Here is a 16,240-nt window from a genome sequence, read left to right as displayed (position 1 = left end):
TCCATGGAGACCCTGGTGGCAGAGATATCAGCCAACCAGCTACAACTTCTGCTCCAGATCTGGCAGCGAAGCCGAACTCATGGGCATGATCACCAGATGCAACAATGTTGGGGTAAGCCACACTTCAGTATGCAAGGTCAAGTTTTTTAGATCATTGTCTTCTTCTTTAAAAGTGAATCAGTTTGAACATTGCTTAAAATAATATGTGCCCCATTTTTAAACTGCAGGGCCCTAGATGTAACCCTGAACACTGGTTTGCCCGGTGGAACCTACTGTGACGTCATTTTGGGCCAGAAGCAAGGAAGTGGGTGCACCGGAAAGAAGATTCAGTTTGGAAGCGATGGCCGCACTTCTACATCAGCAATACAGAGGAAGATCCTTTGATTGCTATCCATGCTGACTCCAAACTGTAAACTGCTAACTCCAAATAAAGTTGCATAAAATCTTAATTATGGATTGGGTTTTTCGTCATTGTTCTTCCATCTCTTTATAGCTGTTTATTTATTATTGCCATCCATGCTAATTCCAGGCTATTACTTGCAATTATGCCAAATAAAGACACAAAAACATGAAGACTGTTCTGGAAGGAACAGTCTTCCTTCCAGAAGACTGAAATGTTATTTCTGCCTGATCTATGAAACAAGCAAGTTTGCATGGCATATCCAAAACTTGGCGTAAAATCTGCCCACCAACTGTAGATTATTTTTTCTTTTCTAGACTTTTTGTGTCACCACACATTGTCCACACGGACACAGCTGTGTCTAAACCTTGTGTTTTACTTCACACACGCATGACCTGAAGACTCACTGGTGGCAGTGACCCAGAACGAAACTCAGAAAGGCAGGTCAGATGTTAGCTTGGCATGCTCGCTGTGGGAGGTGGTCACAGCGGCTGGAGTGGGGAGGAAGCAGATGGGATGAAGCAAATCTTTTAATAAAAGCTTCAACACAGAAAAAGGAAAAGCATTGTCATTCTGGAATTTACAAGCCTATTTTATGCCATGAAGCTGCAATGTCAGCTTACTTATATTTGTTAAGTGTTTTGAGAAGACCTATGAGTGTAAAGCTACAATAAACTATAAATAAATTGAACTGAAATAAATAAGTAAGTCCCTCTCCTGGAGGCCTCCCATCGGTTAACGCCTGAATTCTTTCAAGGTCAGTGTTGTGGACATTATGCAACATTTTTCTTTGCATAACATTTTCGGCTTCCTGCCTAATTTACACAACTCTACTTTTTTTCTCCGGATACAAAGCAAACAAGTCAGATTACCTAACTTGCAACTAAATTCTTTCACATGAATTTCACTGTTGGGAATGAAGAATTTAGCAAATGTATGTATTTTGAACAGTGGCCAGCTAGAGAGACACACTGATATGGACAGATACACACACAGACATGCATATACACATACACATACACCCATACATACATAGAAATACAATCGTATTTCATAAATAATATTGTTGAAGGATTTATTTATTTCAGAAACTCAAATCACTGAGAAAATTTAGACTAACAGACAGTATGCTGATTTTAAGATTTCTTTGTTAATTATGATAATTTTCTTCACACAACCAATGAAAACATGACATTCAAGATTAGAATACTATATTAGCACACAAACCACATTGTTGAGCTCAAAATAATGCTGTTCCATATGCACGGAATTAAGGTAAAATTTTAGATGAAACATGCAGGTTTCAGACCACACATTCAATAAAATATCTTTAAAAATGTCTGTCAATACAAAGGTGCTCCACCATTTGCATACCAAGGGGTTTAACTACATTTCTTGAGGCTGACCACTTCCCAGTACAAAGCAGACTACAGCAATATCTGTGAATATAGGCAAAGAAGACGAGGCTTTGCTGAGATGTTGAGGTATCCCAGTTTCACTCAGTATGTTTTAGCAGGTCTGCATTGATGGGATTGTTGTTGTTTATCTTCCTCTTGACAAAACACAATTTAGTATATGTCAAAAGTTGTCAACATATACTTTTTATATAAAAATAATAATGACCTTACTGCATATCTCCACTGGCTTTATAAGGATTTACATTTGCTAACCTAAAATTTGCTTGTGAGAAAGCACGATGTGAAAACCTTATTGGGGCATTTCAAAACAAGGCCATTTTTTTTTACTGTGCCAAGTGACTGTTAATGAAATTCAAAACAAACATAAAAAAGATGAAACAACATAACTGCCAAGCATGATAGAAAATTTGATAATTACTATAACCTCAAGGACATTCACACTTTAGCCACATAGGACGGGAAAATGTCTTAAAGTGTGCTTATACAACCCTAAACAAATACTGATGTATTTTGTTTAAACATCCTAGAAAAAAGACAGGTCAAGTACTTATGTCACCAAGTTGTGAGAAAGAAGCACTTGTTTAACCACAACAGCGATAATTCCTTATCTCCGTGTTATCCAGGCATGAGCTAAACTGCTATAAATACACACAAGAAAAGGCAGAGAGTGAGTGCAGTTTTCTCTCTCATTAGGGAAAGACATGAAGTTTCTCATTCTAGTCGCTCTGTTTGGCCTGAGCCTTGCTCAGCACAATCCCCACCTCAAAAGCGGAAGGACTGCCATCGTCCATCTGTTTGAGTGGCGCTGGGCTGATATCGCTGCAGAGTGTGAGCGCTATTTGGGTCCTAATGGCTTCGGGGGTGTTCAGGTATGTCTGCTTGAACTAATGTCTGTAAATGATGCGTTTAATGATATTGCAGGACAAAAAATATTCACAATAAAAAAAATTGGCAACTGCTTTTCTGGATGGTTATGTTTAACAGTTATTGCTGGAAATCTCCTGACAAAGATTTCTTTATTGCTGATCCCATTGCTGAACACAAGTCATTTAAGATTAAGTATTTGCCTTTGACTCAACCCAAACACCTGGATTTTTTATTTTATTTTATTTTTTACAGCACAGGCTTGGATACTAAACAAATTCAACAAAGTTATTTAAATTAATGTCATTTACAGACACCTTGGCAATGACAGGTGCTTGATGCGCCTTAAATGTCCAACTATCTTTGTTGATGTGGCCACTGCTTTTCAAGAGAACTTTTACAAACACAACCAAGTGAAGTATGGGGCCATGATTAGCTTTGAGTTCCTATAATCCAGTGCTTTTTCGGATTCATTACATTATGACTTAGACAAGTTCTCTGCTAGCTTGTAATCTTGTCCAAAAAAAATTTGTGTACTTATATTAGTATGACATCTACAAAATTTCTGGACATATAACGCATCATGCATTTGACCCAATATTTTGTCCATTAGAAGCAGGTGACGGAAAAATAGCTTTTTTTAATCTGAATCCGTCATTACAGTGCTCATGTGTTAATATTGCTCCAAAAGATGCAAAGGGCAATATGTTTAGTCCTTTTGATTTTACTCCAGGATGTTAAACTTAATCTTTTTCACTTTAACAGTTAACTTGGTGAATTTGCCATATTCAGCCATCTGTCTATCACTACAGCTTCGAAAATGATAATTGGGCAGAATTTACACTGCATCACACTTTACATATTAATCACACTAGAACCACATTCACCTAATCATACACCGATACAGCAGAAGGGGGCACATCAGCATTTGAAAGTTGGGGTCAAATCCACAAAAATACAATTGCAAGACTACCTTGTCCACTGAGCCAGTTACCCCAAGGAAAAAACCCAAACCAACTTTGCAAAGAGCAACTGGATTGTGCAGACCTGTTTGCAAAACTAGTTTTCATGTTCAATTTGTATACAGATTTTACAGATTTAGATTTGAGTCTAACTATGGATTGTTAAAATTATTCAATTTAAATCTGGACATATCTGGTTATTACTGAATGTGATAACATGAGACAGTTTGATTTCCATATTATCCATGTGCTTCATTATAAAACACACTGATTTATATCAGTTCAAGAATTTAGCATGACATGTTTTCAAAGAAATTTCTCACTTGCACTTCAACCAATATAAATATTCTCAAGCATTTGGTAATACATCTAGCTGTTTGACTAAACTGAAGCTGCTCAAAAGTACTCCCTTAAATACTCCTTTAGAAATTCTTCTTTTTTTTGAGAGTTTGTGTTTTAATGTGACAAGTTACAAGTGATAAGTTAATATTTGTCTATTGTGTTGCTCAGATTTCTCCACCAAATGAACACATTCTTGTGAGCAGTCCCTGGAGGCCCTGGTGGCAAAGATACCAGCCAATTGGTTATAATCTGTGCTCAAGATCTGGCAGTGAGGCTGAACTCAGGGACATGATCACCAGATGCAACAATGTTGGGGTAAAATACACTTCTTTATGGTCTGTGTGTATAGTAGCATGCTTGACTATAGGGGCTTTGATCAAAGAGTAGTGGGCTTAGGGTTTCATAACGCTTGTGTCTACTCACAGGTCAACATCTATGTGGATGCTGTCATCAACCACATGTGCGGATCTGGTGGTGGAGAGGGAACCCATTCTTCCTGTGGCAGCTGGTTCAGTGCAAGCAAAGAGGACTTTCCAAGCGTCCCATACTCTTATATGGACTTCAATGACAATAAATGCAAGACTGGTAGTGGTGAAATTGAGAACTACAGCGATCCCTATCAGGTAATTAGAGCCGAAAAAAGAAGACAACAACAATATAACTTTATATATATTAATGATCCTCCAATCAGCGTAATTATTTCCATCTGTTTTATTGTGACTGGTTGCTTACTTGTAGGTGCGCGACTGTCGTCTGGTTGGTCTGCTGGATCTTGCCCTTGAGAAAGAATACGTCAGGGGCAAAGTGGCTGACTTCATGAACAAGCTTATTGACATGGGTGTGGCTGGATTCAGAGTGGATGCTAGCAAGCACATGTGGCCTGGTGACGTGGATTCCATCTACCGTCGTCTCAACAACCTTAACACCAAATGGTTTCCAAGTGGTGCCAGAGCTTTTATCTTCCAGGAGGTAAACTAGAAAACTACACAAATTTCACATAAAAATATCCTTTCTAATAGCCAGACAGCTTTACTATTGCTCCACTGGATCTATGTATGACTATCACACGTAGGTAATTGATCTTGGAGGTGAGGCCATCTCAGCTCAGGAGTATGTCCATCTGGGAAGAGTGACTGAATTCAAATATGGTGCCAAACTGGGAACTGTCTTCAGAAAGTGGAATGGGGAGAAGCTTTCTTTCACTAAGTATGTCGGCAAATTTTGTGGTGTCTAAAAGTTACTGAACATCAAAATATCAGTGATTTAATTTGTATGTCAGTCAAAATCCAGAAATAATTTTGACATTAATGTTTAATTATTTCTATATGTATTTCACCAATGGATTCCCCAATATAGATATGATGTGTTCATGTGTCCAGGAACTGGGGAGAAGGTTGGGGATTCATGGCTGATGGCAATGCTCTTGTCTTTGTTGACAATCACGACAACCAGAGAGGTCACGGTGCTGGTGGTGCCTCCATTGTTACCTTCTGGGACGCCAGACTCCACAAGATGGCTGTGGCCTACATGCTGGCTCATCCTTATGGGCAGGCCAGAGTGATGTCAAGCTACCGCTGGGACCGTAACATCGTGAATGGACAGGTTTGCCATTGTTTTGTTTAGAAAATTAAAAACATAATATAACATCTTTGAAACATGTTTTGAGTTGTCTGTGTTGATGATTATAGGATCAGAATGATTGGATTGGCCCTCCCAGTAATGGTGATGGATCCACCAAGCCTGTTCCAATCAACCCTGACCAGACCTGTGGAGACGGATGGGTGTGTGAGCATAGATGGCGTCAGATCAAGTGGGTTCAAAGAACATGTTACATTCCATAGCATGATTAGATTTCTGACGATCAAATGGATTAAATAAAAATTTGTTCTTTCAAGGAACATGGTCATTTTCCGTAATGTGGTCAATGGACAGCCTCATGCCAACTGGTGGGACAACCAGAGCAACCAGGTTGCCTTTGGACGCGGTAACCGTGGTTTCATAGTTTTTAACAATGATGACTGGTAAGCTTTTTATGAGACAAAAAACTTTTACTTTCCTGTAAACTGTATGTCAAGTTTTTTAGATCATTGTCTTCTTTAAAAGTGAATCAGTTTGCACATTGCTTAAAATAATATGTGCCCCATTTTTAAACTGCAGGGCCCTAGATGTAACCCTGAACACTGGTTTGCCTGGTGGAACCTACTGTGACGTCATTTCGGGTGAGAAGCAAGGAAGTGGGTGCACCGGAAAGCAGGTCCAAGTTGGAAGTGATGGCCGCGCCAACTTCTACATCAGCAATACAGAGGAAGATCCTTTTATTGCTATCCATGCTGACTCCAAGCTGTAAACTGTTAACTCCAAATACAGTTGCATGAAATCCTAAATAAAGTTGCATGAAATCCTAAATATGGATTGTTTTTTTTTTGTTGTTGTTGCTCTTTCATCTTTTTATAGCTGTTGAAAATTATACATGTTATGACACTCATGATGCCTTGATGACACATTAAAATGGAAACCAAGCTCTTCAATGACTTTGATAGAGTTCACATTTTGTGTTTGCAAGAGACTGAATGGTCATATCCAGTATATCAGTCATATATATGTCGAAGATCCAATGAGATTTGTAAGGCTACTTGCTGTGATTGTGTCATGATGCACAGATTTCCTACACCAGACCCTGACAAGTATGACCCCCAGTGTTTAAAATAAATTATCAGGTTAAAAATACCTAATGTGTTAATTCTCCATAGAAATCCAAATCTTGAAATCAAGTTTATATCATGCACGAGCAATGAAGATCATTGAAGGACTCATTTATGTTTGGTGACATTTACTCTTTGCCTGAGTGACTGTAGGACAATAAAGCTATTCCTTTGAAATGAGGATTGCTTAGATATGTCAGCAACTTGTCTTGTCAGGGGAGTTGTATTACTGCTACACAGAACCACAGGGGCCTTCCTCTTAAAATGACTCACTAGATAGTCCAGTATTCTCTAATCACACCTCACAAAGGACTGAAAGGTAAAGGCTTCAGAACTGGTACGTAGGTCACTAGACTGTCAACAAGAAACAATGAAAAAGATTTGTAGTGTCCTCACTTGGCCCTGGTGTGTAGTTTATGTAGAAAAACAAATAAGCAGAAACCTCATTCTTTTGAGTATTTCAGCAGACACTGTCCATAGTAAAGCAAATCTACACTAAATTAGCATTTTAAATGTGTGACAAAAGTCAGCTTTTTAAAACAAGTTGGTAAATTATAAAGGACAGAATGCAGAATTCAGAACAAGAGTAAATCAGCAAATTTAGTTAATGTTTTTCTTTGATTACTGTTTTTCACAGGGGCAAAAGGTTATATTTGAATTGCAGACCTGCTTTGGCTTTTTATTTGCTCAAACACACATGGGGCCAGTCTAAACAGGTGTGCTCTAACTGGTAAGACCTATGAAGTGTGTCTGAATAGTTAGAACTAGGTTAAACAAAATGTTTAATGTAAAATTTGTGTTACTTTTGTTACTGGCATATGTTGGCAGAAGATGGAATACAGTCTCTCTCTTTTTACAGTAACATGAAGCTGTTCATTTTAATAACCCTGTTTGGGCTCAGCCTCACACAGCACAACCCCCATTTTAAGCGTGGAAGGACAACAATTGTTCACCTATTTGAATGGCGCTGGTCTGACATTGCTGCCGAATGTGAACGCTTTCTAGCTCCAAAAGGGTTTGGCGGTGTTCAGGTGAGTTGAGCTGAATAACAGTGTGTGATCTGAAGTAATTGTTTATATGTGTCCTCAGGATAAAAATTGTCAAACATACATAATTTGTATATTTCGGGTCTATCACTCAGATTTCTCCTCCAAACGAACACATTGTTCTGGACCAGCCATGGCGGCCATGGTGGCAAAGATACCAACCAATCAGCTACGATTTATGCTCCAGATCAGGCAGTGAGGAGGAATTTAAAGACATGATCATCAGATGCAACAATGTTGGGGTAATTTTGGAAAAAAGGCCAATTTTAAGCAGCACCTTGTTATAGATCCTAAGCCATTATTAACACAACAAATAAGTACCAAAAGCTTTTAGTTGCATTATTTTCTACATTGTTATTGAATTTTTACCATTTTCTGAGTTTTGGCACTTCAGAATTAAAGAATTGTAAGTAGTTAAGATCATTAGGTATAATCATGTTGAAAGGTATTTATAGAAATTGCCACGATTTGTTGTACATACAGTACAGACCAAAAGTTTGGACACGACTGTGTGTCCAAACTTTTGGTCTGTACTGTACATATTGCCAACAGGTTAATATTTATGTGGACGCTGTCATCAACCATATGTGTGGAAGTGGTGGTGGAGAGGGAAACCACTCCTCATGTGGAAGCTGGTTCAGTGCCAGCAAAAAGGACTTTCCAAGCGTCCCGTACTCGGCTTGGGACTTCAGTGTGAACAAATGCAGAACGAGCAGCGGTGACATAGAAAACTATGGAGATATTTTTCAGGTAAAACATTCTTAAATCATTTTTCAATTAAAAAACTATTTAAAATATCCACTTTAAGTATCTACTATCTTAAAGTGACTAATATCCTGTTGTGTAGGACAGGATATTAGTCACTAACACAACTGCTTGAACATTTTACTTTAAAATACAAAACATTTATTAAGCTTTCATTAATACAATAAAGTTGATCAATTCTATATTATTTTGTTAACACTAATTAGGTTATTTTAGATGGAATAATAACATAAGCACTGGTTGTCTTAGGTGCGAGACTGCCGTCTGGTCAGTCTTTTGGACCTTGATTTGGAGAAAGACTACGTCAGAGGCAAAGTGGCTGAGTACATGAACAAGCTAATTGATTTAGGTGTAGCTGGATTCCGAGTGGATGCCTGCAAGCACATGTGGCCAGGTGACCTGGAAAATGTTTACGGTCGTCTTCAGAACCTCAACACAACGTGGTTTCCCAGGGATTCCAAACCTTTCATCTTTCAGGAGGTAAAATTTATGTAATGGATTTTTTTTTTTCTTAAATGAAGAGATATTTAAAATGTCTAATAATGTCACATAGTATATATTGTGTTTTGTGTTGTGGCTAAGTAGTGTAAAGTACAGTAGTTGCCTCCTCATAGATTTAATCTTTTTTGCATATTTTGTCAAACTTAAATGTTTCAGATAAATTAAATATCACAGTACTCTAGTCTACTAGAGCAGTGTAATATAAAAGGTTGCTAGGAAGAAAGATTCACTGTCACACATTTAAAAACACTCCTTGGGACATAAGAGTATCACTGACTCAGTTTATCAGATCTTCAAAGAGACAGCAGCCTGAGGTCTTGAGTACAAACACAATTGTGAGAAAGTGCATGCAAATGGTTTGCATCTTAAATACTGCTGCCAGAAAAAAGATACTTTTATGAAAGCTTCACTCTTCAATGGACTGGGTAAGCTCTAGCAATATTATTTGTTTAAAATAAACACATAAGACATAAAACAGGCTGCAATAAGAACCATAAGAAAAAGAGGGAAAACAAGATGACATGCAAAATTCAGGAAGCAGATGTACACATGAAAACAATTATGGGATGTCTAAAACATTTAGCAAAATATAAAAACATGACATTTATGATCCATCCCTAAAAATTACTGACACTTTACTGAGACTTTAACAGATGTATCCTAGAGTTTTGTATTTGTTTCAACAAAATAAGCAAAAACATATTTCTTAAGAGAAAATCTAAATGTTTTGTTGTATTTGTGACTTGGGATAGTCAGACTGAACCATTTCTGGTGTACATGTTAATTTTTCTTTTTCCCTTGGCCCTAGGTTATTGATTTGGGAGGTGAGGCCATCTCTTACACTGAGTATGTCCATCTGGGCAGAGTGACAGAGTTCAAATATGGTGCAAAATTAGGAAAAGTCTTTAGAAAGTGGGATGAAGAGAAACTGTTTTACACAAGGTATGTTTATTTTGGCAGATCTGCCAGCATTAAAAATCCTGATGTCCCCTTATGAACTTTTAAATACAATTTTCTTGATTCTGAAATGGCATTGATGTACAACTCCTTCTTAAGTCAATCAGCTGTGATGATGAACAAATATGTTTTGCTATACAAATGAGCAGTTTCTGCTAAGGACTAGAGCAATTATGTTCTGGCACATGCAGGAAAGGATATCTTAAGATGAAATCCTAATTGTATGCTCGATCAAGACTGCATTCAGAATTAAGGTAGTTGGGCCATTATGCGGAAATAGAAACCTGTATTTGTACCAGTCATTCAAATAATTTGTGTTTTTGTGCATGTGTTAATATGCATTAATTTGCCACCTTCACCTGAAGTTGCAAGGTTATTGGAATTGTGGGAATGGAGGAAAGTTTGTAACACCTCACACCTAACAGCAGCAAACAGTAATAATAAATATCTCTTGAAATAGTTTATTGCAGTAATATCATAACTAAAAATTTTCTGGTATTTTTTTAAGAACGTTTTTGTTTTATTATTTTTTTATCTTTTTCATCGTCTACAATGTTTCTATATCTTGTTTCCAGGACCTGGGGAGAAGGGTGGAGCTTCATGTCTGATGGCAATGCTGTTGTCTTTGTTGATAACCACGATAACCAGAGAGGTCATGGGGCAGGTGGCTCATCCATCATAACTTTCTGGGACTCCAGACTCTACAAGATGGCAGTCGGGTACATGCTTGCTCACCCCTATGGAGTGACCAGGGTTATGTCTAGCTACAGCTGGAACAGAAACTTTGTGAATGGAAAAGTAAAGTCTGCCAACCTTTAAGTATCAAGCGTTTTCCAGAGACTTTTATGTTTCACCTATTTTTCAAAACCAATAGGATCAGAATGATTGGATGGGCCCTCCAAGCAACACTAATGGATCCACTAAGTCTGTTTCTGTTAACCCAGATCAGACATGTGGAGACGGATGGGTGTGTGAGCACAGATGGCGTCAGATCACGTAAGTTCTTAGAGGAAGCTGCCAACCTTTCACCAAAACATGACCAAATTTGGCTTACTTTTACAGATTATACAAAGAAAGTTTTACATGGTAAATAATTCTATATATATGTTTTGTACATCTGCTTTGAAGAAATATGGTAATTTTCCGTAATGTGGTCAATGGACAGCCTCAAACCAACTGGTGGGATAACCAGAGCAACCAGGTTGCCTTTGGACGTGGTGATCGTGGTTTTATAGTTTTTAACAATGATGACTGGTAAGGACTGAAATTCTGCTTTTCCACTCCTTCACAGACCAATATATATATATAAGAATTGGATTGAAAGTGGATCCATAAAATTATCTTTAGTTGTTGGAAAAACTACTATAACGGGAACAGTCAGGCATTACTCTGACATGAAAAACCTTTTCCTCAAATCATTTCAGTTTTGGCTTTCATTAGCTGTAAGCCATATTCATCCAAAGGAACTGTAATGAACACTTGAAATATGTCACTAATAGAGTTACTGAAATAAAGTAACTTTTCAAATTTATTCTGATTTGAGGTGCATTTCCATTCTGAAATGATGAAGGAAAGAAAAAGAAATGTACAAAATGTTAAACTACACTACATATTATGGTTGCTCTCATGTCACCCTGTCTTTGCCTTTAGGACCCTTAATGTGACCCTTAACACTGGTATGTCAGGTGGCACATACTGTGATGTTATTTCTGGTCAGAAGGAAGGCAACAACTGCACTGGAAAGCAGATTCTTGTTAGTGATGATGGGCACGCCCACTTCAAGATCAGCAACTTAGACGAGGACCCCTTTGTTGCTATTCATGCTGAATCCAAGATTTGATATGTAATGTCAGTATTTAATCATTTTATGTTTACTGATCTATCAGCAATATTCCTCAGAGTGGCACACATTTATTTGCTTTATTTCTGAGTGCAAATGTTCAATAAAAAAGCGAGAACAAAACAATATAAAATAGTTTGTATTATTTCAACCGTCTCACACTAAAAAAGTGAGACTGTTTAACTTGTTGACTTGATGAATTCAAGAGGCCAGTATTATCAGATATGGTTTTTGTTTGAACCTGAAAATATATTAAACATATTAAAAATGAGTTTAAAGTATTTTAATACGTGTCAACATTTTAATTGACGTATATATGTTGCAATAAAGAACAAAACATGAAATGCTTTTATTTAAATTTAGACATCTACCCTATATAAAAAGGAACAACTTTTATCCAACATCCCCAATTTCTACTTGTGTGCACAGACATTACATATCACAATACACATAAAATCCAATTTTGTTTCAATCGTAGCATAAATTAACTGCATTCCTCACGCTGTAGTACGCAGCTCAGCATTTGTCTATCTACATGTATAAATATGTCACTTTTTTGCTTTTCATCCTAAAAATTTGAAAGAAATACACTTCTTAAAATGAAAATTCACTATCTAAACCCAATTCATGCTTTTGGATTGCAAGGTTTCTGGAGGGTGCGATGTCGGTACATCCTGAACAGGTCGCCCTTCATAAATACCGTAATGGTGATTTTTTTTTTTAAACAGGAGAAAAAAGATCTATCAAATAAATGTAATTGTCAGTGTATCCAACGTCTGAAGAGAGAATATCACATTCAAAATGAATGGAGCTTTTTTACAAGTAATTATTTTTTTCAATTTGAATGTTATCAACATAACTGGCATAATTTGCCTGTTAAAGTATGGAACTTTTCTAAGACTGGCAGATGATATCTGGCTCTTGTAAGTTTAAGACAAATGGGAGCTGCACCAAGCTACATTCCTGAGGAGACGGGGCCTCCTAGTGGCATGAATTTGTATTGAAACTAAAAGTTTCTCTCCTGATTCAACATGATCAAAGCACGCATTTTAAAAGGCAAGAACAGAAATTACAACAATGTAATGGTTAGACAAAAATTTAAACAATAAAAATCTTAATGATAAAGTAAAGGAAGAATACATGTCTTCCAGTGAAGATTTGAAAGGAAGTATAGCTGAATCTGTTATAAAAACTGTTTTGATAAAAAATTTTATGACTAAATGATTTAGTTTTTTTTTTTTTAAACCCAAACTGCTCTTAGGAAAGGAGCTATATAGTTTTGCCCAAACATTTGGTCCTACAGATACAAACAAAAATGATTTATTGTAGGAAAAAGAAGGAAGTGGATTATTGAAAATATGCAAACAAACAAAATATGTTATCTCGCTACACCTTTAAGCTTGATCTGTGTTAGCTGGTCCATGTTAAATATGTGCTCAAAAGGAAGCTAGATCACACCTGCAATTATTTTTCTATTGGTTATCAATTGATTGTTGATTGGCTATCAGCAATCAAGAAGAATGTGACTAAAAACATCTAAATTTAAAGTGACCACCAAATGCACTTTTCATTTGTAAACTAAAAGGCCAGGGAGAAGGAACAGCCTGACCTCACCTGTGCAGAATACAGAAGACACACCTGCACCTAAAAACATTTAAGAACACTACTATAATGCATGATTTTAAATTTAAAATCATGACAAGTTGTCATATAGTCACGTCCTCCTATAATTTTTAAAAATTCAGTGCACGACATCCTGTTCTTAACCACTAAACACATTCTCACCCTACAGCATAAAATTATCAGTACAAATTGCCAAACACAAAACTAATAAGCTCCTAGTGATTTAAAAACCTAGATTTTGCCAGATCAATGTTGATGTAAATATCTTTATATTTGATTATGAATACCAGCATATTTATCTTACTTGTCAACTCCACTGCTATGGAGAAAGAACAGTCAATTTCTTGTTATCCTCCAACCTTTTAAAAATTAAGAACCTAGTTGAATGTAAAACTTGATGTTCCCACATAATTTTTCTTTTTATCTAAAATTGCTCTGATACACAGTTAGTTCACATGTAAAACTTGCTGTTTTACATGTGAAGCATCATGGGATTGGACAAGAACAGTGACCAGAATGTTCACTAAAACCAACGTATCACTTCAATAATCCAGTTCTGTTTTTTTTTTTTTTTTTTTTATAAAAGCCACTCTTTACATGTCTGCCAGTTTAACCTTTTTTGGGGTTAAAAACCTAACCCAGTTTGCTGGGTCATTCCTGGAAGTGTGTAATAATATTGTAATCCCTCCCTTCTAAGCTGTCAAGGGTCAGTGAGTGTCCTGAATGAAGAATGTGCTTTCTGCAGATGTCCTTCCTGCATTGTGTATTTCCACTCCACTGGGACAACTGCTCGCCATCACGTTGCAGCCACTTCAGTTTCACCTCAGTGCCGTGCTGGCACCCCTCATCCCTCCATCCTCACAATTCCTCACTCTCTGCTGCCTGTCTTCCTGTCCCATCAGCCTCTCTCTCTTTCCCTCTCTCTCTCGGTGTCTCTCAGTCTCCACCTTCCCGGCCCAACTGCTGAGCTTCTGTCAGCAGATCTGGACCAGTGACACTGGAGCGCCAGCCACCAGAGGTGAGACTGCAAAGGTGATACCTGCCAGAACATTCAGCTCATCCCAGTTGTCATGACAACGGTGCACATGGCTAAGAAAAATGAGGATCTCTTGACAGCCTAATAGAAAGAGAAAGGGCTGTGGGGGAGAAGGGGAACAAATATGTACTATTGAACATAAAAGGTTTAAGAATGGATAAAATGTAGTTTGTAATTTGAGCCCTTGCAATATATTTAGTTCCTCTAGTTTAAAAAAATGCATAGAGAAAGCATTAAAAAACATACTTTGTGCCTTATTACATTAGACCTGAAAGTATCTTAGACATTGTGGCGTTTTAAATGAATGAGGGAAAACAGTAGGTCAGACAATGAGAGCAGAAGAAATGGCTGAAGGAGACTTTTGCACTAGACAAACCTCAACACGTTGCAGATGCTAAATTATTGACCTCTCCTTCATCTTTCGGTCTGGCAACTGTGCGGACCTGTATCCTCAGATTAGCTACAGAGATGTCAGCATCGCAGACCAGCTTCTTTGCTCCTGTCATCCTCACTGATGCTTTCTGACATGGCTGTCAACGGTGTCCCCATCCTGTTTTATATTTCATATGGTGCACCAGACCTGTCTCGAATGAGGTAGTCATCAACCTAAAGATAAATGCATGTTTAAAGTTTACTGTACTGAGCTTTTTCTTAAAGGGGAAGATAAGATGATGTTTCTAAACCCTGAAAAGACTGTTTAGTAAAATACATAATCAACATAACATATGCACAAACATATGTTATTATGCATATGATAAATTTACAAAAATTGTAATACTTATTTCTTTGATAATAACTGAGTCAAATGGAAAATATGAAATATGAGAGCTTAACTTATGGTATTTGTGCACAGTCCTACATTTTCAACATGCAGCTGTCATAGACAAAGCATCAAGCGTCAAGACTTGTACTGTATGGCTTGTCTGATTTCAGATAGAGATCTGATTTTTCTTCACTAGGGGGCAGTGTTGAAGCAAAATCTGTGAAGTCAAACTTTTCCTAAAACAAAATAAAAAGTCTCTGCCCATTTTGAGAAGCCTGAAATCTATAATGCGAGAGTATTAGTCATAGTTGACGATTTGAACATTGAAGTTTCATCTTGTGTGTTGTCAGTGACAAGAGACATGTGTAAAACTTTTCTATTACTGTCTGTTGAGTGTATAAGTGAAGCACAAGTACACATTCACATTACAATGTCCACGTAATTTGGTTAAGAAAAATAATAGGGACATGATATTTATAGAAGCAAGAGGAATGTTTTAAGGATATATTTTGTGTAGTTTTACAAACACGTCCATTTTCAAGACCTTTAATTTGTGGACTTTAACAAGTTTTGTTAACTTTAACAAATACAACTTGAACTTAACAGCTCAAGGTGTATTTTTTTAATTCACCTCAATTAAGTTTATTTCTAGAGCAAATGGCACTGTAAAAACAAAAAAGATTCAGTTCATTTCCAGTTATATAAAGCATCATATACATACATTAACAACATCATCTTTTTAATGTGTACAATTCCAATCCAGTCATGCAGACAGATTTAATGAAATACAGTCAAATTTGGTTCTTAATTGTAATACAAGAAAAATTGGTCATAACTGTTCTGTGAAAGAGTAAGGTGTGTGTGGGTAAGTGGGCAAACGCCCAGTGCGGCATCTTGTGGGGGCGGCATGAAACATACAGTCACAGTCCAATGGAATGATTTCAAAAAAATATTCATATGTTGGAGCGCTCCAGTCAAAGTCCAGACCTAAAGTCCATTCCACAGTTTGAAGATACACTCT

At 37.1% G+C, this 16,240-nt stretch overlaps 2 protein-coding genes across 4 annotated transcripts; both read left to right on the top strand.

The window, feature by feature from the left end:
- The first annotated feature begins 76 nt into the window (after positions 1-76).
- On the top strand, positions 77-6,392 carry LOC102222003 (pancreatic alpha-amylase-like). 2 transcript variants are annotated; one of them, XM_005801955.3, is made up of 9 exons: positions 2,470-2,687; positions 4,155-4,301; positions 4,412-4,609; positions 4,725-4,955; positions 5,059-5,192; positions 5,366-5,588; positions 5,675-5,796; positions 5,882-6,007; positions 6,144-6,392. In XM_005801955.3, exons 1-9 carry the CDS (start codon positions 2,520-2,522, stop codon positions 6,331-6,333), a joined length of 1,539 nt encoding a protein of 512 aa, XP_005802012.1. In that variant the 5' UTR covers positions 2,470-2,519; the 3' UTR covers positions 6,334-6,392. The 2 variants fall into 2 exon arrangements, with proteins under 2 accessions (XP_023191535.1, XP_005802012.1); XM_023335767.1 differs by lacking the exons at positions 2,470-2,687; positions 4,155-4,301 and adding an exon at positions 77-112.
- A 973-nt stretch (positions 6,393-7,365) lies between these two features.
- On the top strand, positions 7,366-15,436 carry LOC102221734 (alpha-amylase 1-like). Of its 2 annotated transcripts, XM_005801954.2 has the most exons (10): positions 7,366-7,418; positions 7,548-7,719; positions 7,830-7,976; positions 8,287-8,484; positions 8,749-8,979; positions 9,809-9,942; positions 10,533-10,755; positions 10,832-10,953; positions 11,086-11,211; positions 11,608-12,000. In XM_005801954.2, the coding sequence occupies exons 2-10, from the start codon at positions 7,552-7,554 to the stop codon at positions 11,795-11,797; spliced, it is 1,539 nt and encodes a 512-aa protein (XP_005802011.1). In that variant the 5' UTR covers positions 7,366-7,418; positions 7,548-7,551; the 3' UTR covers positions 11,798-12,000. The 2 variants fall into 2 exon arrangements, with proteins under 2 accessions (XP_005802011.1, XP_023191536.1); XM_023335768.1 differs by lacking the exons at positions 11,086-11,211; positions 11,608-12,000 and adding an exon at positions 14,166-15,436.
- Positions 15,437-16,240: the final 804 nt, after the last annotated feature.

Source organism: Xiphophorus maculatus, chromosome 6, assembly GCF_002775205.1.
Source record: "Xiphophorus maculatus strain JP 163 A chromosome 6, X_maculatus-5.0-male, whole genome shotgun sequence".
NCBI lineage: Eukaryota > Metazoa > Chordata > Actinopteri > Cyprinodontiformes > Poeciliidae > Xiphophorus > Xiphophorus maculatus.
This window is presented reverse-complemented; position numbering and strand designations above follow the sequence as displayed.